We start from the raw sequence: 27,285 nt of genomic DNA on the forward strand, positions 1-27,285 counted from the left end.
TTAATTTCAATTTTTTTTACCCTGCTCTAATAACTTTTACAAAATATTTATTGTGTTTCTTATACTCTAGGAAAATTTGGAGCGGACAATAATAATTCTTTTGTGGAAATATTCCATTTTTATTTTCATTGGAACATTCCAAAACAATTACATACTTGTACTGTCCAGATACTCTCCAAAAACAAAACAAAACCCTCAAACCTTAAATATTCTAAAGCCATGATCGCGTTCGTCAATCGCGGTATTTTATTTTGAAAATCAACCGGATTCTCTCGTGTTTCTTTGAATTACTTCCTGTCCAACTTGACGCAGATCGCTCGCACAAAATAGACCAGACACCGAAACGATTGCTGCACGGCCCGAGCTGGCCGTTGAGGTGCGCGCCGCTTCGAGTTTGGCGTGACCGACGCCATTGGTTAACAAGGGCGCCGAAGGGAAGCGGGCTCCGTTCCGCGGCCGGTTTGAACCCGGCCTAAACTGGAGGGCTGCGGCCTGCGCGCGATTTTCGCGGCGCTTCCGCCTCCGGGAGGACCAGGCGTTAATCGCGCGTTAAAAAAAAGTTAGTGTCATTAAAGGGAGTTTGAGTTAACGCGTTATTATATTATATTATATTACGTTATGTTATATTATATTATATTACCTGCGATGAACTGGCGACTTGTCCAGGGTGTCCCCTGCCTTCGCCCTTTGACAGCTGGGATAGGCTCCAGCAGACCCCCGTGACCCTGAGCTCGGGACTAAGCGGGTATGGAAAATGAATGAATGAATGAATGAATGATATTATATAACATAACATAACATTGCATTATATTATATTATATTATATTGTGCTTTATTAGGAACTGGAGGCATCCAGAGGCCGCCGCTGTCCTGCTTTGCAGGGCATTACTGCCCACCTGGCAGCATGTTCCCCACTCAGTACAAATGTCCAGTGGGGACATGGAGCAGCCACAGTGGGTTGGAGACTGAACGGGAGTGTCGGCCGTGTCCCCAGGGATGGTACTGCCTGGCCGGCTCTGGAGCTCCGTCAGGTCGATGCAACTCTGGACACTTCTGCCCTGAAGGTGTGCAGGGGAGAGTGTGGCAAAAACATTGATTTATTTGTTTTATTTATTTCAATTCTTGAGCGCACAGTTGTGACGTGAGAGGGGTGAAAGTTAAGCGGCTTTGTGTGTCAAAAGAACTCATTTCGTAAAGTGAGATTTGTTGCTTCTGCTCGAGCTGTAACAATGAGTCACTCCTGTGGATATAACCGTTTCCGATGTTGCGTCACCAGGGACTGCATACGGCACCCAGTTCCCATGCCCGGCAGGCACCTACAGCATCCACCTGGGCAACAGGCAGAGAGAAGACTGCCTGCTCTGTCCCGAGGGCTCCGTCTGTCAACGGGGCACCTCCAAACCTTCAGCCTGCCCTCCGTAAGCCCCCTCTGACTCTCCAAAGGGCGGATACAGGGATTCATTAAAAAAACAATGATATATCCATTGTGGTCAGTGTAATGACAGATTGTGTAGGAAGCGTTGATAACTGCACTTGTCGCTCCTCAGGGCCACATTTCGCCGTCTGAAAGGAGGTCGGAGGCTGGAGGACTGCTTCGCCTGCCCCGCCGGCTATTTTTGTCCCGAGCCTGCCACCGTCAACCCCAGGGTGTGCGGCGCTGGCAGCTACTCCGTAAGCTCCCCCCATCTATATAGTGTACTGGTCAGTCCACTGAAACAGTGGAAACCAAGAGCTGCTCCGCCGCTCTCGTCCTTCCATAAGCCTCTCCGACGTGTCCTATTTTTAGATTTAGGTTTGAAGCCCACAGTGATGTGGTCTTACATTACTCACCTAGCATGTGCGCCCTATAAATATCAGCAGGAGGATTAGCTGAGGTCGAGCTAATATTTTCTCCCTGATACTGAAGCAACGCCAGCATTTTTCCAACCATCTTCTAAGTCCCATCCTCCTCTCTCTCAAGTTTTTCCGATCTCGCTCCGTCCCTCCCCCATACCGGTCGATATGTTTAACTTCATCTCTCTCGCTCTCTCACTCTTGCTGAATCTTTTGTGTAGGACGAAGGCTCTTTGGAGTGCTCTCCATGCCTGCGGGGCCACTACTGCAGTAATGAGACGACGAGCGAGGAGGCCATGTTGAGCGTCATGGTGTGCCCGCCGGGTTTTCTCTGCTCTCAGGGCTTAGCCAGAGACCCCCAGCGCTCCGCCACCCTCTGCCCCCGCGGTTTCTACTGCCCCGGAGGAGGCATCGTAAGTCAGCATCTTTACAAATATCCCAAAAAAAGGAAAAGGGAGAAAGAGCCTGAGCATCTGCGGCGGTTTTCTTCAAAAACATTTCGAAAGCAATGCCGGTATCATTTCTTTCCAAGGATCCAAACCCAGTTCCTTGCCCTAATGGGACTTACAGTGAATTCCCTGGACTGCGTGATGCTGCAGAGTGTGTCCAGTGTCCCGAGGGGAGGTACTGTTACTCCCAGCAGCCGCAATTGCAGCCCATCACCACACCCGTAAGAGCGCAAATCAATCAGTTGACATCAGGAGGAGCTGAAAATAGTAACACTAACATGTGATTTCCAGACAGGGGCGTGTCCCCATGGGCACTATTGCCCCCGTGGGACAGGCGACCCTTACACCTTTCCCTGTCAAGCTGGACTCTATAGGAACACCACGCTTGGCCACAGTGGGGAGGCCTGTGTTTCATGTCCTCCCAGACATTACTGCAACCGACTGGGTACTCACACGCCTTCAACCTGTCCTCAGGTAGGATCGTCCAGCATATGTGCTGTCCATGGACAGTGTTGGGAAGACTACTTGTACCGTAATTGGTTACAATTACAAATGACTCTATTGAAAATTATAATAGTAGTGTTACCATTTCAATTACTTCATCAAAGTAATGTAACTTATTACATTTGATTACATTTCGATTACTTTTCTAAATTTTCCGTAAATGTCCTCAACTGTTTTGACCTGACAGTGTTAAGCTTAAAGCAGTGACCAAAACAGCAACAAATGATAACCACAACAAGGTCAAACTTCAGTGCCTCTTTTTACTGAGATCATTCTGATACAAAATCAGGGCAGTATAAGCAAAGCAAAGATCTTTGAAATCAGCAATCCTTCACATTTTTGCATATATATGCCTCCTAAGCCAACCATTTAACATTGAATTTAGCTTTCAGTGAATCCCATTGAAAATGCAACTGTACACACTTATTCAAATTTTTGTGTATGCCCTGTGTGTGCTACCCACAACAATTATCTTTATTTTGTAATTAAATTGTGGAACGAGTTACATGTAACTCATTAATCTCCAACACTGTCCATTGAGGTGTGTAACTCGCATTAAGGTGCTCATTTAAATCTAGCTTTTCTTTTTATGAACAGGGCTATTACTGTCCGGAAGGCACCTCTGCTCCGGCACCGTGTCCTCAAGGAACGTACAGTTTCCGATCGGCTCTCAGTGACTTGTCGGAGTGCTCCCCTTGTGGCGGAGGCCTGTATTGCAGCGGTGTGGGGCTCTCCGAGCCCTCTGGAAGCTGCGAAGAGAGCTATTACTGCAAAGAAGGAGCCAAGTCGGGGGTACGTCACATGTTATTTTAATACATTTTCCAGAGCGCTAGTTACTTGTCAGTGCTCAGTGCTTTCTTTATATATTTTTTTAACCTGATTTACATAATGTGGGCGTTTGGCCTTCTAATGATCGCACAGCAAACAACGTCAAAAAATTAACACAAAGTCTGCGTTCTGAAATATCGACTGAAACTGAAAAATCACTCGTTCGTGGCGGAGAGCAAACAACCTTCTCAAGCCGCCAGTGCACTACAACCCTTATTTTTTTTTATTTATGTGATTTTGATCTATGTGCTATGACTATGTTTAGACTCCCGCAGATGGGCCGACAGGAGGTCTGTGTCCTGCAGGAAGTTACTGTCCTCTAGCTTCGTCCTCTCCCCTCCCGTGTCCTCCTGGCACCTTCAGCAACAGCACCGGCCTCAGCAGAGTCCAGGACTGTATCAGCTGCCCGCCAGGGTAACCACAGCTAACATCACTCCTTAATGTGATTCCTTTTTAACGAGGTGAAACATGTAAGAAAAGTGAAAGACTCCTCTCTGAGTAATCACCGTTATTTTTTCATCCTTGTCAGTTTCTACTGTTTGGGGTTTAACAACACGGCTCCGTCGGGTCTTTGTTTGGCCGGTTTCTTCTGCACCGGTGGCTCCTACTCACCAGCTCAACACGAAGCGCAGGAGGGACATTATACGTGGGGGGGGGCAGCCGGGCCACAGCAGTGTCCTTTGGGTACTTTTCAGCCGGTAGGTTCATCGGATATAAAATTAAGCGATGATGAAAAGTCTGATGATGAGAAGTTTTTCACTCCGAACGCCCGCAGCACCGAGGGTCACGCTCGTGCGTGGAGTGCCAGGGCGGCCGACTCTGCAACCAGACGGGCTCGTCTCAGTCGTGGCCGTGTCCCGCGGGACACTACTGTCCTCCGGGTTCTTCCGCTGCCCTGGCCTGTCCTCCGGTCGGTGTGCAAGTGCGAGGATGTTTCTCGTGTTTTTCAATTCATGTGTCGCTTTCTGCGTTTTAACGCGCAATTATTGAACAATCCAGGGCTCCTACTCTGACCAGCCTGGCGGCGATGCTGCACAGCACTGCCGGCCGTGTGAGGCTGGACGCTACTGTGGCAGAGCCGGTCTGTCCGGCCCACAGGGCCTCTGTAACCCGGGGCACTACTGCACATCTGGAGCCTCCACCGCCTCTCCGGTAGGATGAAGATTTCCTCAAAATGAGCCAAAGTGATGCAACTTAATAAATAATCGCAGCCATTTTCATGCGTGTGTGGCTGTGCCTTTTAAATACAGGACGGGGTGGATGGGTCTGGAGAAAATAGAATCCCCCGTCTTCAAGAAAATAAATCCTGCTCCAAGCTTTAAATCTTTCAAACCTTCTTAATAATAACATGTTTTTAATTACTGTGCGTTCTATTTTGTCCATGTGAGACATCCCAGTGTTTTCCCCAGTGTTTTGTCACATGTTGAAGACCCCCCCAATCCCACTCCAGTGAATTATTTCAGTATCTAAGTTAAAGCTGTCTAGATGATTGGACGGCAGCAATTAATTTTCCCACGCACTGACTGCTCCGGCGCTTTCTGCCATTGGATATGAGCGTTATTAGAGAGGCATGTATTTTTCTTTTTAGTACAAGGCGCAGCGCTTAAAGAAATCATTTTGTTACTTTGGACAAGTTACCACTAGTGCGTGGGAACAAGAAGGACAGCCAGCAGCTCAGACTGCCCACAAATCTGACTTGGAAACTTCGGCTGAAAGTTCTCCGAGCGAGCGAGCGAGTGAGCGAGTGAGCGAGCGGCCGCTCTCTGATCCGCCGATCCGTTCCCATAGGTGGCTGTAGCCTCCGGGGGCGTGTGTCCTCCGGGCTACGTCTGTCCACGGGGCACCATGTTCCCCGAGCAGTTCCCCTGCCCACCAGGAACCTGGAGCAACCTCGTAGGAGCCCAAAATCTGTCCTCGTGTTGGCCGTGTCCCCCGGGATTCTACTGCAACAGCACTGGACTCCGCCAGTCCTCCGGGATCTGTCACAAAGGTACGAGGATTAGTCATCGGGCCCGAGGAAGGTGTTGTGTAAACCGCTGAAGCGTGACTTAAAACTGGCAAATAGGCAAAATTCCAGGCAACATTTGACGGATGCTGTATTTTTTTTTCCCCCTGATGTGCAGGTTTTTACTGTTCAGGACGGGCAGCGTCTCCGACACCCTCCGATGGTTTGACAGGAAACATTTGTCCCGTGGAACACTACTGTCCCTTGGGCTCAACTTCACCCCTTGTTTGCCCAGATGGGATGTATTCAAACACTACAGGTACAATAATCCATTTGACACAACCAGGCCATGACATGATCTATCACACAGGCCTGAATTCACCACCTTTTCCACTTTTTTTTCTCTTTTTTTACAACCTAAAGGAACAGAGGTGTGCAAGGACTGTCCCGTGGGGACGTACTGCTTGTCGGGGGAAGGTATCCAGCTCTGTCCGGCAGGACACTACTGTCTGGGCGGGGGTGTTGAGGGAATACTGCCCTGCCCTCCCGGCACGTACAGCCCTCAGTTTGGCCTCAGCCAAGTGGAGCAGTGCCTCATTTGTCCAGCAGGTGAGAGTGTTGTCATCTGGTTGCTTCCACTGCTGCTCTCTCAGACGCTGCAAAGTCTTCCAGGAGACGTTACTCTAGACGTGCTGATCTGTTTTATTTTTATTTTTCCCCCAAAAATCCTCTCAACTCTTTGGAGGGTGATAGAAGTAGATCTTCTTTAAAAAATGTTTTACTAGACACATTCTTGGGTTTTTATCCCGGACTGCCGTGCAGCAGACCCACACTATTTGTTATCCGGGACCATAGACCATAAGCCCTCTGTTAGTAGCCTCCATCAAAATTGACTGATGTTTTGGTGGACTTTTTACATTTTTGGCAAGGCGACCAAAAACACTTTTGGGGTGGGCTGAGTTTGGGTGGAACACCTAGCTGGGGATATTGTCTGTAGCCTGGAAAAGGTATTAATGTGACATCACAAAGGGCAGCATTCTAGAACTCTATGTTTAGGTTACGTCTTTCTGAAAAGTTGTTTTTGGAACACAGACAAGTAGAAGAATATTTTTTTTTATTGTGATGTAACTATGTTCTTGTTTAAATGATGGAGAGATTAGGTTTTTCTTTTTGTTGGCCAAAAACATACACAGAGAGTTAATCAGCAGACAAGAAACACATATTGATGTTACAAATCATTACTAATGTGAATTGTGTCCAAAATACAGAACTTTTAAGGGGCTTTCTCCACAGTGATGACTTTAACTCTTCTGTGTTAACAGGCTTTTTCTGTGAGGAGTGGGGTCTGTTCGAACCCACCGGCCCCTGCCAGGCTGGTTACTACTGCATCGCAGGTACGCCGCCGCCTGACTGTGTATCCTCCAGAGAAAAGTAGTGCAACAACGTATATCTTCACCGGCTTGGGCAGCAAACAGAACTCTGGATTTCTCTCCTCCTCAAGGTGTAAACTTTCCCAACCCTGACGGTAATTTCAGCACGGGAGTGGGCGGAGCCTGTCCGCCGGGGAGCTACTGTCCCGAGGGCACCACCCTGCCATTGTCCTGCCCCAGGGGGACGTACTCAGACAGGTTGGGGCAACACAAACACGCATTTAAACTGTTTTCTTTGTCAATCTCCGACTAAAGGTCCCACTTGTGTTGTTGCAGTCTTCATCTGACAGACGCCTTTGGCTGCACTCCCTGCCCGGCGGGTCACTACTGCGGCAACGTGGCCCTCACTCATCCATCTGGACTGTGCCAGGCAGGGTTCTACTGTCCGGGTGGAGACAGCGCAGCCACAGGTGGAAGCGAAGCACTCAACAAGTTTTTTCATTTTGCCTCCTTGCGGATCGCACAATTCCGTCGCGGAATATTTGATTGGTTAATTTTCTAGCATCAACAATTACATTGTAACAGCTCATTAATCACTGTTTAATAACTAGAGCAGACGATGGTCTGAATGGAGCAGCGAGGCCACGAGACACCGCGGCTGGGAGGGGATTTTTTTTTTCCTTTCTCATTTTTATGAATAGGCATGAGATAAGCGGGAGTTGACTGAAGCTGATGAGCGTGCCGGCGGCCGCATGTGCGAGCGCGCTTTCGCTGCAAGACTGATCGCTGAATTAATCAGTGTTTATCTCGGGAAGCTCACAATATCAGCTCCACCGCCAGAATCTCTGCAATTTGCCGCCTCATTGTCATTCTCCTCCGCAGGCTCACTGGGAGGTGTTTGCCCAGTCGCTCATTACTGCCCAGAGGGCAGCGCCGGCCCGGCGCCGTGCCCGGCGGGGACCTACACCAACCTCACCGGCCAGTCCCTGTGCTCCCGCTGCCCCTCTGGCTACTACTGTGCAGAAAAGACCGACGACTTCACCCACTTCCCGTGCCCGCCTGGCTTCTACTGCCCTGACGGTAGACCCTCAAAAGTTGTTGTAGGACAGAAAATATAGAATAATCGCATTTTAATGGATCGTCTGCCGTATTATCTGAAAAATATTCAGCTTGTAAAATGGCAGGCTAAATTAAACAATGTGGTTCCAGGAGGCGATCAACTCATTGGGTCTGTCTGTCAGGACAGTTAGGCGAAGGCAGGTGATGTGGTCCAATCATTTATTGTCAGGGTTTGTTTGAACTGGTCTCTCTGACAAAAAACAGAAATAAGATAAGAAGGGGTCGTTATTCTAACATTGCTGTACAATCCAACAATGGCTTTCTACTCCAAACAATCAATCATTCCTTAAAGTATGAAATAAGGAATAACTATCAAAACTTAAACAGGCAACACATAAATCAGATTCACTATGAATACACAGAAATGAAATAAACTCACATTTTACTGTCTCTCTCTCTCTCTCTCTCTCTCTCTCTCTCTCTCTCTCTCACAGGTACAAGGCATGCTACTCAGTTCCCCTGTCCTCGCGGATACTACAACCCGGAGCCCATGACTCAGAGTCTGGACAGCTGCCTGCCGTGTCCCCCAGGACACTACTGCGAGAAGGAGAGACTCACCAAAGTGTCTGGGAAATGCAAGGCCGGTCAGTAATAGAGTCTGTGCTTTCTCTATCTCTCCACCAGAGATACGATCAGTGGCGAGTCCCTGTCCTGCGCGCTCGCCGATTTGTCTCTCAGGTTCAACAAATTGGTCTGAAGCAAGTCTGCTGGACTCGCGGTCCCGAGAACTTCAGATAAAAACACTGAGAATGGCGACGCCGGCTTTATTTGCCATCCCTTAACTTAGTGTCCCGATAAACTTTCACAGCAAAAGCAACAACTTTAAGTTCTTTAAAGCTTCTACATTATAGATCTTTCTTTTTTTTCTTTTTAAATCACATACTCTGAACTAGAACCCTCACACAATAAATTATTTGCCTTATTTCTGAAAAGCACTTGGATTTTAACTTCCTGTTTAAACTGATGCCTTTTTGGAGCCTCTCATCCCACATTTTATGTTAAGTTTGAGGTCAAGTCCCACTGATTATTACATCCTCAACGGTACAGAATTGGCCCACTCCATTTAATGCATCCCATGAGGGAGTGGTGAGGAGCAGAGGCACCACCTCCAGAAATAATTGGACGATCACCTTGTTTTGGTTTGGAATGGTACAAAAACAAGTTGGCCACATTTTGAGCTTGAAAAGAAAAAAGTATTTTTACTCGCAAATACTCACAATTAAATTTGTGATTAATTACTTTTTATTTTTTTTACAAATGATGTTTTCCTTTAATGACAATGGTTTTCAGTATTGACATTTTACCACACTCTGGAGAGAAGTATATAATGGAGGGGGTGCAGGACTTGGAAAATAATAAATCATTTGCACAGAGAGGAGAGTAAGTCAATGTTGCACTCTGCTAAACAGCACTGTGCACTCTGGGTCTAGCAACAACCAAGGCCGCAGCAACGTGATTAAATCCACAGGCCATGGCTTCCTGTTTCAATATTTACTAAAAAAAAAACCAATAACACAAAACTTAAATTGTCCCAAGTCATTTCAGAGATCCGGACCGTTGTGTCATTTCACATTGCCACAACCTGATTTTCCCAAGACGAATAATGTCTCATTTTCAATTAATTTGACTGGAGATTCAAATTACAGATATCTGTAACTCAGTTTACACTATCCACTAAGTGACTTATGGATATCTGAAATTCAGACGCTGTACATCAATCCATACAGATATCCACAGTTCCAGCCATGTAGTCACAAGTGTAGTTCAATTTATCCCCTATCAAATTCAAGATATGTAAATTTAGTGTTTTCAGATGCCATTAATTACATTTTGACTAGTCAAAACAACATGTTTTTGATATTGAGCTTGAATTTTGGTTATGCAAACCAAGCGCTCCGTATGTCAAATTGGAGGCATAATTAACTACTCATCATGTCAAAGCAATTACTTTTTTTTGGGTTGGATCCAAAAGCAAAACTCAGACTTGGAAGTAATGACAAGTAATAGCTAAGTTTTAAAGAAATCTGTCCAAAAGTAAAGTTGGATGGAGAAACGGGCAGGCCAGCAATCTGAGGAGTAAAATGACTGAGAGCGCTGAGATCAGCTGGGAACGAACTCCTGTGGAGAAAAACTTCACTTCTATCCAAGACCTTACAGCCTGGTGGAAATGTGCTGAGCATCTGGGGGAAATTAAGCCAAATGTGATGAGCCGATTGAAGACACGTGAGCAGAGAGACCAGGTGAGGAGGCGGAGCTGACCTACTAACTGGTTTCCTGCCCTGAGGAACTGAGAGAGGAAACACCTACAAGCAATGACAGACCGGGGGAGTCACACGGGAATTACAACATATATTATCAATTCCCATCTAGGTATGATGACAGGAAATGATGCTGAAGATATCTGTTATGTCAAACTGTAGTACTTGATGGAGGTGAGATGCTTCCCTGTATTAAAGACAATTTTTTTTTTTTTTGTCATTTTTAATATCCATGACCATTCTAAGTGAACTTTCAAAATTAAAACCCATAAATCTTAGAATCCAAAATATCAAAACCTTTTCTTGATTTTTCAAAATTCTCTTTATTCAGATGAAATTAATTTAAAGAAGTACACGCCAGAATTTAGCCCAGTCTCTTGGCAGCTGTCACCATCAATGCTGTAAAAAAAGACAAACAAAAAAGCTCGAAGCGCGTTGCCTCTAGATGACATAGGGGGCAGCAGAGCTCACTGTTAGCTTTCTGTCCTCTGTAATTACACTTCATGTGGATTTTTCTTCCAGCCCTCCTCTCAAGCCCTTCTCTTACTATAGAAAGTCAAAACTGGAAACCTCTGTCAACCGCAAAAAATGTAATTCTTAAAAAAAGAAAAAAGAAAAAAAAAATCCTTTAATCAGATTTCATACTTGTTTATCATTTGAGTGTTACAACTCGAGTTTCTGCTTGTAAGGGCCAACAACATACGCTCTGCCAAATACTCTTTTTTTCGCATCCTTGGTACAGTTCCACAGCTAAAGGGCTAACTGGAACCCGGTAGAGGAAACAATTCCCTCTGTGACAATAAGGGCTCACTTCCAGGATTGCTTTTTTCAGCTTTAGACACTTTCAGAAAAAAAGTGCTAAAACAAAGACAGTAGACAGGGTTTTCTCTTTTCACCGGATGGCTCGGTGACACATTCTTCGTGTAGGTGAAGTGAATGTTGCGGGATTCAGAATATCTAATGTGCAAGTCTTCCATGGTCTGTGTGTATTCCAGAGCTACTCTCAGCAGTAAACGACACTGTCTTTTCCACTATGTGTTTCTCCCTCAGGTTGGTTCTGTGTTTCGGCGGCTTGGAACTCCCAGCCATTTGACCTGGATAATTACACAAACGCCAACTGTCTTTGCCCGGCTACCTCCACAGGGGGGCGCTGCCAGGTGGGCTATTACTGCCCTTCGGGTAGCCACGAGCCCCTGGCGTGTCCACCGGGAGCCTTCTGTAACATCTCCGGTATGTGGAGGCTAAAAACACAAATGAGCTGCTGCTCGTCGGCACTTTTTGTTATTATTCCTATCTCAAGAGAGGGCAAGCTGGGTTTCCTTCCGGCAAAAACAAAAACATATTGTTTCCAAGTTACTCTTTTAGAAAGTGGGAACTTTAAGGAATTTTGAAAATAAAGCTACATATTGTTCTGCTTGGTCGCAGTGGCTGACATCAACGTTAATTAGCAGCACATAGGAGAACTATTGAACAACACAGCAACTTCAAATAAAATATTTGTTGGTACAAAAATAAATGAATATCTATCTATCTATACAAATACATATATGTATATATATATGTATATATATATGTGTGTATATATATATATACATATATATATATATATATATATATATATATATATATATATATATATGTATATGTATGTATGTATGTATGTATGTATGTATGTATGTATATATATATATGTTTGTATAGATAGATAGATAGATAGATAGATAGATATTCATTTATTGTGTGTGTGTGTGTGTGTGTGTGTGTGTGTGTGTGTGTGTGTGTGTGTGTGTGTGTGTGTGTGTGTGTGTGTGTGTGTGTGTGAACATTTCACATTTTGCCTCTATGTGCACTTGTAAAGAACCACAAAGAACAAAAACTAGTCTAGTGCCTGGGGCAATATCACTCTCACTTTACACACATCACATTTGATTGTCTATAAATGCAAAGTGCTGCTGTACTGATGTCGCTCTCCAGGTTTGGCCCTGCCGATGGGTCCCTGCTCGCCTGGATATTTCTGCACAGGGGGAGCTACAGCGGCCAGACCAACAGATGCAGAAACAGGCAGTGTCTGCCCACCGGGGACCTACTGTGGTGAGGCTCTTAAGGGTCTGGGCTCGGAGCAGCTCTATCGCTAACGCTGCAGCTAAATCATTGATCAAGCCGATAACATTTGTTAAATTGGCTCATTAAGTTCATTTCATTGAGCCCGCCCAATCTGCGCAGCCTGACGGTGCAATCAAGGGCTGCATTATTCATGTTTGCTTCTCAGCACTGAACTTTTCCTGGGACTTTTTAAGCGTCTCGGTGGCCTCGCAGCCCAGAGGGCCATGCAAATTGGACCCGTCGATCCCCTCTAAAGTAGCTGTGGCCGTGACTCAGGTTGACTGGACGTGCTAAATTACCCGGGCAGGTATGAGCGTGAGTCATCGCGCGTCTTTTTGAGATGACCTGCGTAGGGGGGTGTCTCCGCATCCGCCGATGAGCCTTCCTGTCTGTCGCGGAGCCCGGAATAGTGCGTGTGCATGCAAAGCAGACGGAAAAGGAATTAGATGAATGAATCACCGCTCAAAGTTTTTCTTTTCTCCTTCTCTCTGCAGTTGAAGGTTCTGCAGAGCCGGAGTTGTGTCTGGCTGGAACTTTCTCCCCGTTGCCTGGCGTGACCGGGGAAGCCGGCTGTCAGCCCTGCCCGGCTGGTTCCTACTGCGGGGAGGCGGGTCTCACGGCCCCGACTGGACCCTGCACTCAGGGTCAGTGCTAGTGGATTTACAGGACCAATCAGTGCAGTATAGAACATTTGGATGAGACAGCTCCTATATTTGCCCCCTCAACGCTGCACTGTGTTTTTTTGCGACAGGCTACTGGTGTCCTCCCGCTCAGGCTGTTCCCACAGCTTTCCCCTGCCCTCCAGGCCATTTCTGCTCGCAGGGCAGTGCAGCTCCAGAGCGCTGTCCGCCCGGATTCTATCAGGACAGAGAGAAACAGGCAACCTGCGCTGTCTGTGAGGAGGGTAGGAGGCCTTCTCTCCCTTTCCCATTATGAGCAGCTGACGCTACTGTAAATACACAAATTTTCACCGTTATGACTGGGATTCACGGTGGCCGACAAGGGCCAAACACAGTACAGTTGTCTAATGCGCCTTAGTTGGCGAAAACAGTTGCAGGTATGGAAGCGATGCAAATTCACAAACACAAGTCTACATATACTTAATCATCAAATGCACTAAAAATCTACACGTGGGGCATTTAAAAAATGGCGGTTTTGGTCTTTCGTGAAAGACTCCCTTCGGCTTTCGCCAAAACTCTTAACCTTTCAGTGCCCTGCACTGTTGCTACGTCACCCTTATGGTCTCTGCTCAGCACGCTCGGAACCCCAATGAAGCAGGTACCAAAATCGTAACCCTTGGAACCGTGTTGCCGCCCGTGGAAATGCCTGATCACCGAGCTGGCACCTAGCGAGCCTATGGATAAAGGCGAACTAGGCAGTTGTAATGTGTTTGGCCCATGTCGGCCACCGTAGGTATTTGCTTTGGAGCAGGCTTTTTATATTGCTCAGCAGACCTTTATAACAAAAGGTGTGTTTATTGGGTGAATGATGAGGGCCTGAAAGAAAGAGGTTGGTTATCACATTTGTGATAATCTGCTGTGGACAGAGGAAGGGTGGTGTTTTAAAACAGGCGTTTCTATGTTTTTCATCCAAGGTCACTACTGTGATTCGAGGCCACGCAACGTCTCTCTGCCCAGGCCCTGCCTGAAAGGGCACTACTGCCCTGCAGGAACGGCCTCGCCCGAGCAGCACCCCTGCCCCAGAGGCACCTTCAACCCAAGAGAGCGGGCACGCAGCCTTGCTGACTGCGTGCTATGCGCTGCTGGACAGTATTGTCCTTCAGTGGGCCTGTCAGAGCCCGCAGGTGCGATGTCTCATCTCCTTCTAATGTATTCCTTCTTGGCAAAGTTCTGCTTTTAACATCCCACCGTCTTATGAATAAGACACCTCAAACGGAGACCAAAGGTCGTGTATTATAAAAAAGTTTTAATCCTTTCATATTTCCGACCGTTCCTCAGCTCAACTGAAACAGCCTTTTCCAAATATATCGCAAGAGCCGCAAGAAAACAGCATATTTAGCCGTATGCTCACCGGGTCCCAAAAGAGCCCTCGAGTTTAGGCTCCTGCTGAAATTGAGGCTTTGATGGATTCAAACAAGGCAGCTGTGAGTCATTTTTTAGAGGACGGAACAAAACCCCCGTTGGAGACATCACTCACTTTAGAAAGCTGTCAGTGAGGTGTCAGTTCCTTTCGTGACATCACAAAGGGCTGAATCTCAAAAGAAGCACAGCCAGCCTGGAAAAAGGATTTTACACTTGCATTGGAAAAGTATCATAAGTTAACGCTGGAGTGAATTGCTTGACAGACTGGAGACAAATGATATTGTTAGAAGTCAATTTGTTGTGAATAATACGGTGCCTTTAAGCCATAACAACACAACACAAGCATAACTTGTGCGTGACATTTCTCTTACTTCGCTGTTGTTTACCGACAAGGTCAAAGTGAGCATGGTTACACATCTTCAGTCGGGACTCTTTTGCGAAAATATTTGACACATACATCGCAGCAACTCATTGTATTTTGTGTATTTCCACCCACAGGGCCATGCCTTGCTGGCTACTGGTGCAAAGAGGGGGCATCCTCGCCCAGCCCACTCAATGGACTCTCCGGGCTCTTGTGTCCACCTGGTCAATACTGTCCCTCAGGTCGCCACCTTGTTCATACATTTAGGCATAGACGGTTGATTTCAGATGTCAAAAAAAAAAACAACACTATTTCTGTGTCCTGTTGTTCTTTCTCGCAAGAGTTTGTTTAGAGCTGCGTACGCTAAATACTGGGTCAAGAGGAGTGCAGTGAGAATCAGACACTATTCTGCATAAATGCTCAGAGCGCCACTCAACTAAATTTAAATTGAACTCAGGAAATAAAGACCTTGCCGATGCCAAATGCGATTTTAGAAATGTTCTGCCTCCAGAGTGGACAGTGAGCGAGGTTGCAGCGGACGCAACAGCTCCCCTGAGGACTAGCATTCCAGCTCCACCAATAAACTGGAGAGGCCAATAAATTCACCCCGCTATTAAAATGTGACGCATTTCTACAAACTTGGCAACTCGCCCCCCCAAAGTGTAACACCCAACTGGTCAGGGGACAAATGAAAGTGTTATTATTTTTGAGTGAAATGTCCCGTTAGTCTCCCGCTTGCCGCTTTGCCGTGCCGAGCCGCTAATGCTCAGAAATGAATTTGTTGCAGGGTCGCATTTTCGAAATAATGGGCCGTGCCACTCGATGGTGATTTGGTTTGGTTCCGGAGGTTAATGTAACCAAATTTATACTGTGAGCGGTTATTAACATTCTAATGTAATGTTCACGGGCTACAATGTTTTATTCATTCTAATTACCATTTTGTGGCCCAAAGGAAGTTCTGACAACACTTATCCTGCCACTTGTGATGATGTTTTCTTCAAATTAATTTGTTCACTTGTACCTCATAGACTTGGTGCACTGACCCGTGTTTCAAAAAAAAAAAAAGGCTCCCACTGGGTAAATAGTCAGTGTGTGTCAGAAACACTGTAGGGCAGTGCTTTAGGGGAACGGTTGCAGACACGGCAGAGGGAGCAGACTGTCTGCTTCCAGTGCTTTAATAGAGTGGATGAAAACATGGTGGAGGTCAGTTCAGGACGAGGCAATCTGACAGCGCCAACACCGCGAACACCGCCAGTGGAAACACGGCAGTTGTGTAAAACAGAGATATTTGGCGCAAAGGATCGCTGCTCAAACTGTCCGACGCTAAACTCAGACAAATGGAGGGAGGAAGCAAACAAACAAAAAATTAATAATATAATCTAAGAGTCCCAGTGATTGCCACATCCTGGAAGATTGTGAAGTCTGTCCTCCGCATTTGACCCAACCACCAAGGGAGCCTAGGAATCATTGACTGATCTCACCCCCTGATTCCAACCCCAAATACAGAGTGCCAAGCAGGGAGGCAAACACAAATTGTGTTTGTATTGTATTTTATTTTTTTTAATGTTTTACTGGTTTTAATGTCTGTATAAAGCACTCTGAATTACCTTGTGTTGAATTGCGCTATACAAATAAACTTGACTTGACTTGACTTGAAAAACAACACAAACCACAACACAATAAATGGTGCACAGGGTATTTTATTGCCTAAGCCAAAAGCTACAATAATAATGATAATAACAATAATAATGATATATATTTTTTTCCACATTTTCTACTTTGTATTTCTTTCCATCCAGGCACCACAGCTCCCCTGGCCTGCCCTGAAGGGACCTGGTCCAACAGTTCTGGCCTGCACGCTGTAGGCGACTGCAAAGCCTGTCTGGGAGGATTTTACTGCGAGGCAGCCGGCATCACTAAACCCAGCGGAGTCTGCAGCGGAGGGTACGTGGCATTCTGAAAATGAGTGTTCCTTTAACTGCCAAGCTGGTGTCATGATGGATGCCTTCATCAAGGCCTCGTTGTGCCCAAAACTCTCCATAAAAACATGTTCAAATAAATGGTCCAAATCACACGTGGCCGTGAGGGATGATGCCTGTTGGATGTATATTAGAGCCTCATCACTCACAATGTTTCATGTAGGAATCGGAAGTCTTAGTTTGTATATCATGTTAAAACTGCATGTTATTAAAAAAAAACCCCAAAAAACAAAACATGAACTGCTGTAAAACACATTGGAGGAGATGATGAATGATAATCTCCTGTAATGGAAACCTTCTTGCCAAGGGGATGTAAAACATCAAGGATAATGAGCATTTTATGGCAACATTTATGATTTAGTGGAAAGTGGAAAAAAAGGGCAAAGTAAATATTAGTGGACATTTACATGATTATATGCAGGATTACAGCCAGAGGCTAATTTTCATCCTTAGTCCCTTTGGCAGGTTGGTGTTGGCTGCATGAAACTACGAACAAGTACGAACAATCAAAGGAACAGAAATGATAAACAGGCACAAGGGACCATCAGACATGAGATATTCAACACCTTTAATCCACCACTTATAATCCTTAATGATCCTTGTGAGAAGTTTTCATTATGTACATACGAGATGGCGTGTTTTATAGAGCATGATGAACGTTTAATGGCGCCGAATGGATGCCCTCTTAATGTATTACGCAATGAGCCGGCTCAATTTGCACCGAATGAAACTCTACTGTGTTTTCCCTGTGATGCAGGTACTATTGCGCAGGGGGCGCTATCACTCCCACCCCCACCCAGGGTTCAACAGGGGGTCCTTGTCCTGAGGGCTCCTACTGTCCGGAGGGGTCCGTCCAGCCCGTGCTGTGCCAGCCTGGCACCTACACCGCCGCCTCGCACGCCACTCGGTGCGAGCGCTGTGTGCCGGGCTGGTACTGCGTTTCCGGCTCTCTTCACCTGTGTCCTGCAGGTTTGTTGCAAACAACAACAACAGACAACCAAACAACAACAGCCTTCTAACCAATTTGCATTTTTTGTGCCAATTTATTAAATGAAAAATTTCAATCTCAAGAAAACAATCCGTGTTTTTCACTATTGTACATGAAAGTGTGTGTGTGTGTGTGTGTGTGTGTGTGTGTGTGTGTGTGCGTGCGTGTGTGTGTGTCTGTGGCCCCACTCCCCATTTCTGGTTATACGTACATGTCTCCCATTCACCAGAAAATACTTAATCTGCTGTCAATCTGTATAATATGCATAATATAATTTATATAGAGTGTACACATGTATATGTTCATATATTTGAATCTGTATGTTTGTCTACATGTTCTTTATATTGTGTCTATGTCTATCTATAGAACCCATATGGCATTTTGTTACGTTGTACTTGTACATGGTAATGACAATAAAGTTGAACTAACTAACTAACTAACTGACTAACTGACTCACCAACCCCTGGCTGTGACCTGCAGGTTTTTACTGCCCTGAAGGAAGCGGCCTGGACTTGGGAAGCTGTCCAGAGGGCACTTACGGCCCTGACCCGGGCTTCTCCTCTGTGTCCCAGTGCAGGCAGTGCGATGGAGGCCACTACTGCTCCTCCAGAAACGTCACAGCTGCCACCGGCCCGTGTCTGGAAGGATATTACTGCTCGTGGGGGAACACGTCTCCACGACCTTCCTCAATGAGTGGAGGTCAACAACAACGACAACGTCACAACACAGACACATGCTTTATATTGACTTTCTGCTCGTGATTGTCCAGCGATCTCCAATCTCCCTCCAGATTGTTTTCTAAGTTGACAAATGAAAGCTGTTTTTCCTGTGTCCGCCACCAGGACGAGGCGGACCGTGTCCTGCCGGCCACTACTGCCCTCTGGCCTCCGTCTCTCCTCTGCCCTGTCCACGCGCGACCTACTCCAACCTCACCAAATTAGTCTCCCAGGTCACTTTCACTCTCGCTCTGCGCTCACTCGCACCTCCCTGGCTGTGATTCAGAGATATTCACACAGACTTTTGACTTATTTTTCACATCCAAGTTTAGCGTTTAAATCCTTGGCCGGAAGCCAAAGTCAAGTAATCTCTCACAACGATAATGAGCGTTGTACTGCCTGCCAAACAGGCAGACAATGCACTCTGTGACCTGATAAAGCAGACAGTTTAAATACTGAGTAGGTGGCAAAGTGAAGAGAAAATAAGCACACACTGTCAATCTGTACTTGCCTCTTTTACATGGAGTGACAACAATGGTGGAAATGTTTATTTTTTTTCAGACACTTTGTGCATTTGCGGCACGTTGTTTTATGATGTGATCCTCCAAAAACAACTCTCATACTCCTCTGTGTACGTGCTTTGCACCATCCAGATCAAAACTGGATGTTACAGCATTGCCACACATTCAGGCAAAACCACGAAATATTATAATATTGTATTATAATATAATTTTTTTTTTTTGCTTTTGCTTTGTTTTTCTGCTATCAATGAAAACCAAAACATTTGCATTTCATTGTGTCGTTTTCGTCAGATTTCGAAACCCCAAAAAAGACACAAATACTAAAATACTACTACAGTAGCTACAGCAAGACACCAGTACAGCTTAAAGTGGATCTCAAACTCAAGCCACATGTGACACACACACACATATTCCGAGTCCGACCCCAATTGCGGTGTTGACATAATTTCAGCCTGAAACAGAGCAGTATTGATCGGAGGCGGAGCCTGCTCTTCTTGGAGCAGAGCCTGGCGGCCAGTAATGACACTGGCCTCTTTCCTTTTTTGCAGCATTATGGTTGAGCAATTAGAAAACAATTTTAGCCTCTGTTTGCCCTTCTGTCGCGAAGAGTGACCGTCTGCGACCGTTTTTCCAGCCCTTTGAGAACCTTTGGCTTAACTGATGAGTAGCACTCACGTCGACCACAGCCACTGTGTTCCTTTCAAAGAGAGCAGCGCAACAAAGAGGGACCTGGGAGGAAAATAGTGCACTCTCTGTCAGCGCAGCTGCTGAATGGCTAAACATTTTCAGACATTTTCAGGCTAACGGTATTGCGGGTTATTGTTTCGCTGAGGATCTTTTGTAGCATCCTGATAAATCTGGAAGCACGCAGTCGGTGACAAACCCATGAAGAAGCGAGTCTTTGGGTGTTTGCAGTTGTTAACATGAATGTTTTTTGATGGGTGATCCGCTAAGGTTCCACAACCTGCAGCCCGGCTCTTCCTTTTCCTTCTGCGCGCAACCACATGCATATAGATAGGAAGCGACGTGCAGCGCTAGCTTACCAGAAAATTTAATCAGACTGTGGGTCAAGTGTCAGGCCTTGTGAGCACGAGTCTTAAGTTATGTTTCAAATGGCGGGGGGGGGGGGGGGGGGAACAAAAAACCCACACACAATGAAATCACAGCTGACCTTTGACCCTTTGATTTCCGCCCCTCAGGAGCATTGCCGGCCGTGTGCGCCTGGCTACTACTGCGACGCCGTGGGGCTCTCGGCGCCTTCCGGAAGATGCGCCGAGGGTTTCTTCTGTCTGGAAGGTGCAGATCGTCCTGACCCTCCGTTCAGAGGCAGCAGCGGCGGGCCGTGTCCAAAAGGTAATCTGCATGCAGCTGATGGAAAAATGTGCATGATGGCAATCATTGCAAACAGACAAACAAACAAACAAAAAAACGTAACAAATCTATGAATAAGCAGACAACCGAGTTTGCATCCTCCATGCGGCTCAGCTGGTGTTGCCAACTTTCATTCAGAAAAATAAAAGGAGGCCTCCCACAGTGCTCGGGGTCATGACCTTCACTGGCCAGTGGGCGGTGGCTCGCCAGTAATGGTAAATCATAACTTAAAGAAGGGTTGCAACACAGTGTTTGGTTCACATAGTTTGAACTTACTTAACTTATAATCGCAAACCAAATTTTTATGTTACAGAAGAGAGCCATAAGAACAATTCACAGAGCTAATTATCATGAACATACACAGTCATTATTTATAAATTTACGTGCCCTCAAATTCACTGACTTGGTAAATTATAAAACTGCATTGATTATGTTTAAATGAAAAAATAATCTGCTTCCAGAAAGTATCCGGAAGTTGGTTAAGGTCAGAGTTAGTCAATACCATCTTAGAGGGGTTTGCATGTTTCAAAAAGAAAAGGTTAGGACAAATTTAAAACAAAGAAGTAAAACAATGAAAGGTGTAAACCTGTAGCAATGAAACTATGTAAAACACTTCACACGTTCAAAGAAATATTTAAAAATGATATCATTAGTGAATATGAAACAAAATCATGAACATAAGTACTATTATTGGAATTGTTGTTGTTGTTATGTTACTGCTGATGTTACAAATCCTAAGTATTTATTTTTGCATGTTATTCATCTTACTTTTCTCTGTTTTTCCTATGTTATTAATGGAAGAAGGGCAGGCAAAATAAGCATAGGCTTCAGCCTACGCCTTTTCGGTCGATGTATATTATTATTGTTTTCTTAATGTTTAAGGCATGTACAATATTGAAAACGACCGAAATAAACTCACTAAACTAAACTAAACTAACTTAGAAATAAGCTGAATGTTTAAATTGTATTGAAATATTTTAATTGAACGGACAATCAATAAAGTGCAGGATGGATGGCTTATTCGAAGGAATTGAATAAATAGAGCTGAAAAGAACAAGCGATCCTGATTCGTAGCCTACTTTATGGAAGCTACGCAGCCAGTACGCAGTGGTTGTGAATGGGTTGCGCAAAGGTATTGCCTTCAGCTGTGTGGATTACGCTTTTGAACGCAAACTCTATGGAAACGAACGTGAGTGCGTTAAAAATAAATTGACGTTCTAGACAACTCAGGAATATCGATTCACCAATTCTTTGTCAAATACGGGACAATTCTGTATTTTTATAGGGTCGGCTGGCAACTCTAGGCTCAGCCCCCCCCCCCCGTCCGCAGGCTAACCAAATACCCTCACGGGGTTAACGGGGCTAAACCGTAAACATCTGCCACGTCGACGCTCCCGACTCCAGCCGCATCGCCCTCGCGCGCGCGAGCGTGTTGCTTTGAGTGTTCATCTCTAATGTGACTCTTGTCTTCACACAACCAGGCCATTACTGTCCTGGGGGCTCTGCGGCACCTCGGCGGTGTCCCTTGGGGACCATTAGCAGAGAGGAAGGCCAAACCAGCTGCAGGGCCTGTCCCCAGGGGTAAACTCTGCCGTCAGCCGCCGCATTGTAAACACACCACTTTACATTATTAACCTGCGCTGAGTTCTTCAAAGTCAGCGCTCGTCATGCGCTCTTACGCGTTTCGTTCCCATTCGTTTGGATATCCTTCAATCAAAATGTTCACTTTCATGCACCATTAATGCTCAAAGCAGCCACGATTCATTATCCTTCTATTATTGTTCTGTCTGTGTGTTTAGGTCTTACTGTCCAGGCAGCTACAACGGCTCTCTGTCCACCAGTTTCGAATGTCCGGTGGGTCATTACTGCCCGTCTGGGACTTGGTCGGAACACCTGTACCCGTGTCCAGCTGGATCCATTAATCCTCACACTGGCATGGGCGAAGCGCAGGACTGCTCGCCCTGCCCTCCAGGTTGCGCACCTCTAACTGCTGACGATTACGGCCTGAATCGCATCTTAAGCGGCCGTTTCCGAGTTTATGATTAATAACTGCGGCCGTTAAGGAGCCAAATTATGAGCTCTTAACATCCCCATCAGGTATCGACACAAATAAATCTAAAAAGAGGCTGAAAATTTTCCTTCCCCACTCAATTTTGTATCAATCCAGGCTTCTTCTGTGCATCCTCCGGAAGAGCTGTTGCATCAGACCTGTGCACGGCCGGCTACTACTGCCTCTCCGGGGCTCGCTCGCCCACTCCAGAGGACGGAGGAACAACAGGGGACAGGTGTCCCGAAGGTCATTACTGTCCTCGGGGCTCCTCAACGCCACTGCCGTGTCCCGCGGGACATTACAGCAACGAGACCAGAAACAGTCGCCTCTCAGACTGCCTGTCCTGTCCTGCAGGTTTGACCTATATTGGATTTTTATTCATGTCGGTTTTAAACGATCGACTTCTGCGGTGAAAACGTGATGAATGGCGGGCACGACCCTCCCAGCGTGTCTTACGCCGCTCCCTGTTGCTTTTCAGGACTCCTGTGTGTCACCAGAGGGCTCTCTTTCCCTTCTCAAATGTGTCCGGCTGGCTCTTACTGTCCAGGTGGCGGAAGCGGCGGCCGGCAGGCGTCGATTCTTTGCTCACCTGGAAACAAGTGCCCGCCGGGATCTGAGCGACAGGTGCCCTGCTCGCCAGGGACCTACCAGGATTTGCCCGGACAGGTGTCAGTCTGTTAGCGCATTGCTTTGTGTCTTCATGCTGGAAGAGTGCACCAGTATAATGCAATTAAAACAATCTAGGGTGATGCTTTTTCTGGGAGACACTGTGCACTGGGAATGGGCTTTAATCAGGCCGCTGAGTGGCGCACTCTGCAAAAGCATTGAAAGTTGACGGTCCTGTCGGGAAATCACTGCAGGATTTTAGAACACCCAGCTCAAGCATCAAACGCGTTTCGAGCGTGTCAGTACAAAAGTATTTTTACTTCAATCACGTGGATAAGAATGTGCATAATTTGCTCCATCACAGGCGCAATGTGCGGAATGCCCAGCAGGGTATTACTGCGCTGGATCAGTGGGAACCGACAGTGTCGGCGTGTCTGGGGCTCACTCTCCCATGCTGTGCCCCAGGGGACACTACTGCCCCCCAGGTACGATGCGAAAGTGCAGCAGCCGTGACTCGAGCTGAGTGACGCTGGTTGATTAAAATCAAGCTTTTCATCGTATGCGAAATCCAGAAGGGCGTTGAAAAAAAAGAAAAAAGTGTTTCGGCGTCCCGACTATGCAAATGTTTGTTTTAAAGGACCATCAAGCTAATGATTTGTCCTCGCAAAAACTGCTGTTCTGTGATGTGTCTAACCCGAGACCATCTGTAGACAATGTGCGCTATTCATCTACAGGAGCGCAATCTGGTGCGGCGTTCCCGTGCCCAGCTGGTGCCTTCGGCGGGCAGATGGGCTTGTCCGACCGGTCCGCCTGTGAGCGCTGCCCTCCGGGGAGGTACTGCGGCTCCTCGGGACTGGCTGCGCCCTCCGGCCTCTGCTCTCCCGGGTAAACACGGCCGGGGGTTGAACCCACGACCCACTCGCTTTCAGATTTGACACGCTGTTTCTGTCCGTTGACGTCTTTCAAGTCTGTTCAAGTCTCTCCGCCTTCGTCTCACCAATCCATCGCTCTCCGCCTTCCCCCGCCTGCCCGCAGTTACATCTGCATTCTCGGCTCCGCTTCAGCGCAGCCGGTGGAGGGCCCGACTGGAGGCCGATGCTCTGCCGGGTTTTATTGCCCCGAAGGAACCATCAATATGGTTCCCTGCCCAGCTGGCACCTTCGGCTCCATAGACGGTGACATTTAACGCTAAATTAGACACAATCAGATGACTAAACTGGAGTAATTAGCAGAATCCCGTGGCCTTTATTAAGTTGCATTAAATGTGTGAAGATGATTCACTCAAACAATTCAAGAAAAAAAAAAAATCTAATTTAAACTTCGGTTGGTAATTCTATTTATAGGGGCAGTTTCTGTGGAAGCATGCCGGCCCTGCTTGCCTGGCTATTACTGCGCAGAGGTTGGCCTTTCCTCCCCCTCCGGTCCCTGCACCCCCGGGTTCTACTGCACCGACGGGTCCAGAACGGCCAGCCCGAGGGGTAATATCACAGGTGACCTGCTAATTCTTCTTGGCCTTTAATTTAATTTTATTTTTAATTCTATTCGGTAATGAGCATGCCCCTTACGGATGTCACGTTTGGGTGGAGGTGTTAGAGGCAGCATCCAAAAGCAGATACAGTCCAGGTTGCAGAAGAACAAAAGATATTTATTTTAACAACATAATAGAACAGAAAGAAATAGAACACTTGGGACAAAAAAGACGAGAAAACAGGAACCAGAAGTAAAAGTCACCAATCACCACAAGGGGAGATGAGACTGAAAAACAAAACAAAACAACAGACCATAGCAACGGGCATATTAGCATTGGCATTTCGAAAACAAAACGCATTCTCTGTCTGAGTAACAATTCTGTTGGAACTATTTCCCTTTAAAAACATGTCTGTGTTGTGTTTAATATACATTTTTGTGTTAAAACAGCCTTTGATCCCGTCACACTGGAGAGCTCTGCGTAAAACATTTTCTGCTCCCACTGCGTTTGTTTGATGTTTACTATCTGCTGGAGTGCATAGGCCGACTGCGGCTTTGAAGTTAAACCATTAGCCCGACGAGGAACAATTTTTTTCGGCGAAAAAACCCGTTGTCTCGTTTTTACAGCAGCAGGCACCTCATCTCCTGAGGACCAGTTCCATGGTGGCGCGTGCCCTGCAGGTCATTACTGTCCACTGGGGAGCGCAAAGCCCAGCCCCTGCCCTCCAGGTATAAAGAAGCAGAACATTCTCTTTTCAAACTTTTAACGCAAATAAAATTTGCGTTATCATTTGCAGAAAATATGTTGCACGGCAGGCGCAAGGGCCACTCGGCTGGTTTTATTCGCCTGATTAAGTGAGCCGTTCCCCGTGTGCTGTGTATTATGGCGTCATAAAATCCACTGAGGTACAGTAAAATGGTGTCATGTGTACAGTGCTTTCGAGGAGGCTGTAAAAGCTAATAGGAGTCCAATAAAGCTGTCATAATGGTCAGCCTGCTACTTTACCGGGTGAATGAATAAGGGCGTCCACGCTGGGTAGAGAACGCAAGATAAAGCGGAGTCATTTTTTTTTTTTCTGCACATTTTTATGGCCCCGCCCTCGTAGGCACTTTCTCAGGAAGGTCTTCAGCGGAGTCGGAGGCCGGGTGCGAAGCCTGCTACCCAGGGTCTTACTGCCCTTCGTGGGCTCAGACCTCAGTCGACCTCCCTTGTCCCCCTGGGTGGTTCTGTCCTGCAGGATCAGCGTCTGGACATCAGACAGGTACACATCACATCCCCAGGCGCCAGGCCAGGTCGAAGGCACACACTTCATGGTACAGGGACTGACCCAGTTTGGAAGCAATTGTGTATTCAAGTGGCCAGGACACACTGGACTGAGCAGTGTGTTCTCCATAAGACTATACAGCCAGTAGTTGGCGAGTAATCTATTACTAAGTAACTACTGTAATTAAACTACTTTTTGGCGACTGGAGTAATGTAATGGGATTACTGTAGGAAAAATGGTAATTATATCATAAGTACTTTATCAAGTAATGATTCTAGTACTTTTCTGAAGTATTTCAAAAGCTAAAAATGTCTTATTATCCACAAAATGTCTGAAATTTAGAAAAAATAAACGACGCACCAAAACAAGCATAGCGGTGGCAATAGAAAAAAACAGCGATTGCGTTTGATAGCTGGAAATACAAACATGTAGGTCATCTCATCTAAATCAAAGAATATTGTGGTTTGTTGTGTGTTGTGTGCAGGAAACAAGACATTGTCAACTGTTACTTTATCTTTTTTTAAACTAAAGTAATTAGTAATCAGTAATTGATTACTTATGAAGCAAAGTAGTTAAAGAGGTAATTACATTCATTTTTAAAGAAGTAACCAGTAATCAGTAGTTGGATTACTTTTATGGAGTAATCCCAAAGACACTGCATACAGCTATGTGTTTTGCTTATGGTGCTCTTTTTTGAAAAAAAATATGACCTTCGCCCAATTATTTTGATAACCCCTTCTCAGCACTCTGGAGTCTGCCCCAAGGTGCACCCTCGACCAGCTGCTAGTTGATTGCAGGGCTAATTTCTTTTGAAATACATCACCACTAAGGACGTTAGACTTTGTTTTGACATTTTAATAAGCGCCCGCTTACACGTTATGAAACTCCTTGAAAAGACACCATCTTTGATATCTCATATTATGGGAAATTAAGATTCTGTTGCTTGTCAACCAGCTCTGCAGGAGTAAAAAAAAAAAAGTCAATTCTTTGCTTCTTTTAACCCATTTTCAATCAATCAATCAATCAATCAATGGGATTTCAAGGTCCCAGTGTGGGACTTCTGAGGATTACCTGCTGTCGCACTTGTTCAGTCCCTCTATGAGAAGATGAACTGGGAGGCTTTACGGTGTTCTGATCTTTGGCTTAAGGGTGTCTGGAATACACCCCCCCGGAACCAGGACTCTGTTTAGTAGATGACAATGGATGGAGGGGGTGGACGTGACTATCTAACCACTTGACCTTTAAGAACTGCTGTCTACCAAAAACTGTAATTGGCCCCATTTCACAACCTTAATCAGGAGTTAGATAGGAGTTAAATTTCTTTTTCCATCTGTGTGTGCTGCTACTGCTGCTGGAAGTCTTAATTTCCCTGAGGGAGTCATCCCAAAGGGATCAATAAAGTCTCTTATCTATCTATCCATCTATCTATCTATCCATCTCTCTCTCTCTCTATCTATCTATCTATCTATCTATCTATCTAGATCGGGGGATTTAAGGAGGAAATGCTCTG

General features: G+C 46.0%; 2 protein-coding genes across 2 annotated transcripts in view; both read left to right on the plus strand.

Moving 5' to 3' along the window:
* The first annotated feature begins 805 nt into the window (after positions 1-805).
* On the plus strand, positions 806-18,019 carry LOC142895017 (uncharacterized). Its single transcript, XM_076035742.1, has 28 exons — positions 806-1,064; positions 1,277-1,418; positions 1,548-1,671; positions 2,055-2,246; positions 2,366-2,503; positions 2,574-2,756; positions 3,384-3,578; positions 3,880-4,028; positions 4,144-4,312; positions 4,390-4,524; positions 4,614-4,766; positions 5,403-5,604; positions 5,738-5,878; positions 5,983-6,168; positions 6,882-6,953; positions 7,061-7,187; positions 7,266-7,399; positions 7,812-8,009; positions 8,483-8,632; positions 11,357-11,536; positions 12,281-12,397; positions 12,904-13,053; positions 13,161-13,313; positions 14,004-14,213; positions 14,950-15,054; positions 16,612-16,756; positions 17,549-17,760; positions 18,009-18,019. The coding sequence occupies exons 1-28, from the start codon at positions 905-907 to the stop codon at positions 18,017-18,019; spliced, it is 4,233 nt and encodes a 1,410-aa protein (XP_075891857.1). The 5' UTR covers positions 806-904.
* Positions 18,020-18,252: 233 nt separating this feature from the next.
* Positions 18,253-27,285, plus strand: part of LOC142895201 (uncharacterized) — a 36,140-nt gene continuing 27,107 nt past the window's right edge. Inside the window, exons 1-13 of the mRNA XM_076036058.1 lie at positions 18,253-18,478; positions 18,622-18,728; positions 20,216-20,369; positions 21,869-21,968; positions 22,187-22,359; positions 22,555-22,791; positions 22,916-23,103; positions 23,408-23,528; positions 23,778-23,928; positions 24,079-24,218; positions 24,387-24,533; positions 25,141-25,239; positions 25,617-25,772. Of these exons, the coding sequence (XP_075892173.1) occupies positions 18,469-18,478; positions 18,622-18,728; positions 20,216-20,369; positions 21,869-21,968; positions 22,187-22,359; positions 22,555-22,791; positions 22,916-23,103; positions 23,408-23,528; positions 23,778-23,928; positions 24,079-24,218; positions 24,387-24,533; positions 25,141-25,239; positions 25,617-25,772 (1,783 nt within the window). The 5' untranslated portion in view covers positions 18,253-18,468. The remainder of the gene's footprint in view (positions 18,479-18,621; positions 18,729-20,215; positions 20,370-21,868; positions 21,969-22,186; positions 22,360-22,554; positions 22,792-22,915; positions 23,104-23,407; positions 23,529-23,777; positions 23,929-24,078; positions 24,219-24,386; positions 24,534-25,140; positions 25,240-25,616; positions 25,773-27,285) is intronic.

Source organism: Nelusetta ayraudi, unplaced genomic scaffold (assembly GCF_046127955.1).
Source record: "Nelusetta ayraudi isolate G7.1 ecotype Tasmania unplaced genomic scaffold, CSIRO-AGI_Nayr_v1 ptg000048l, whole genome shotgun sequence".
In the NCBI taxonomy this organism is placed as follows: Eukaryota; Metazoa; Chordata; class Actinopteri; order Tetraodontiformes; family Monacanthidae; genus Nelusetta; species Nelusetta ayraudi.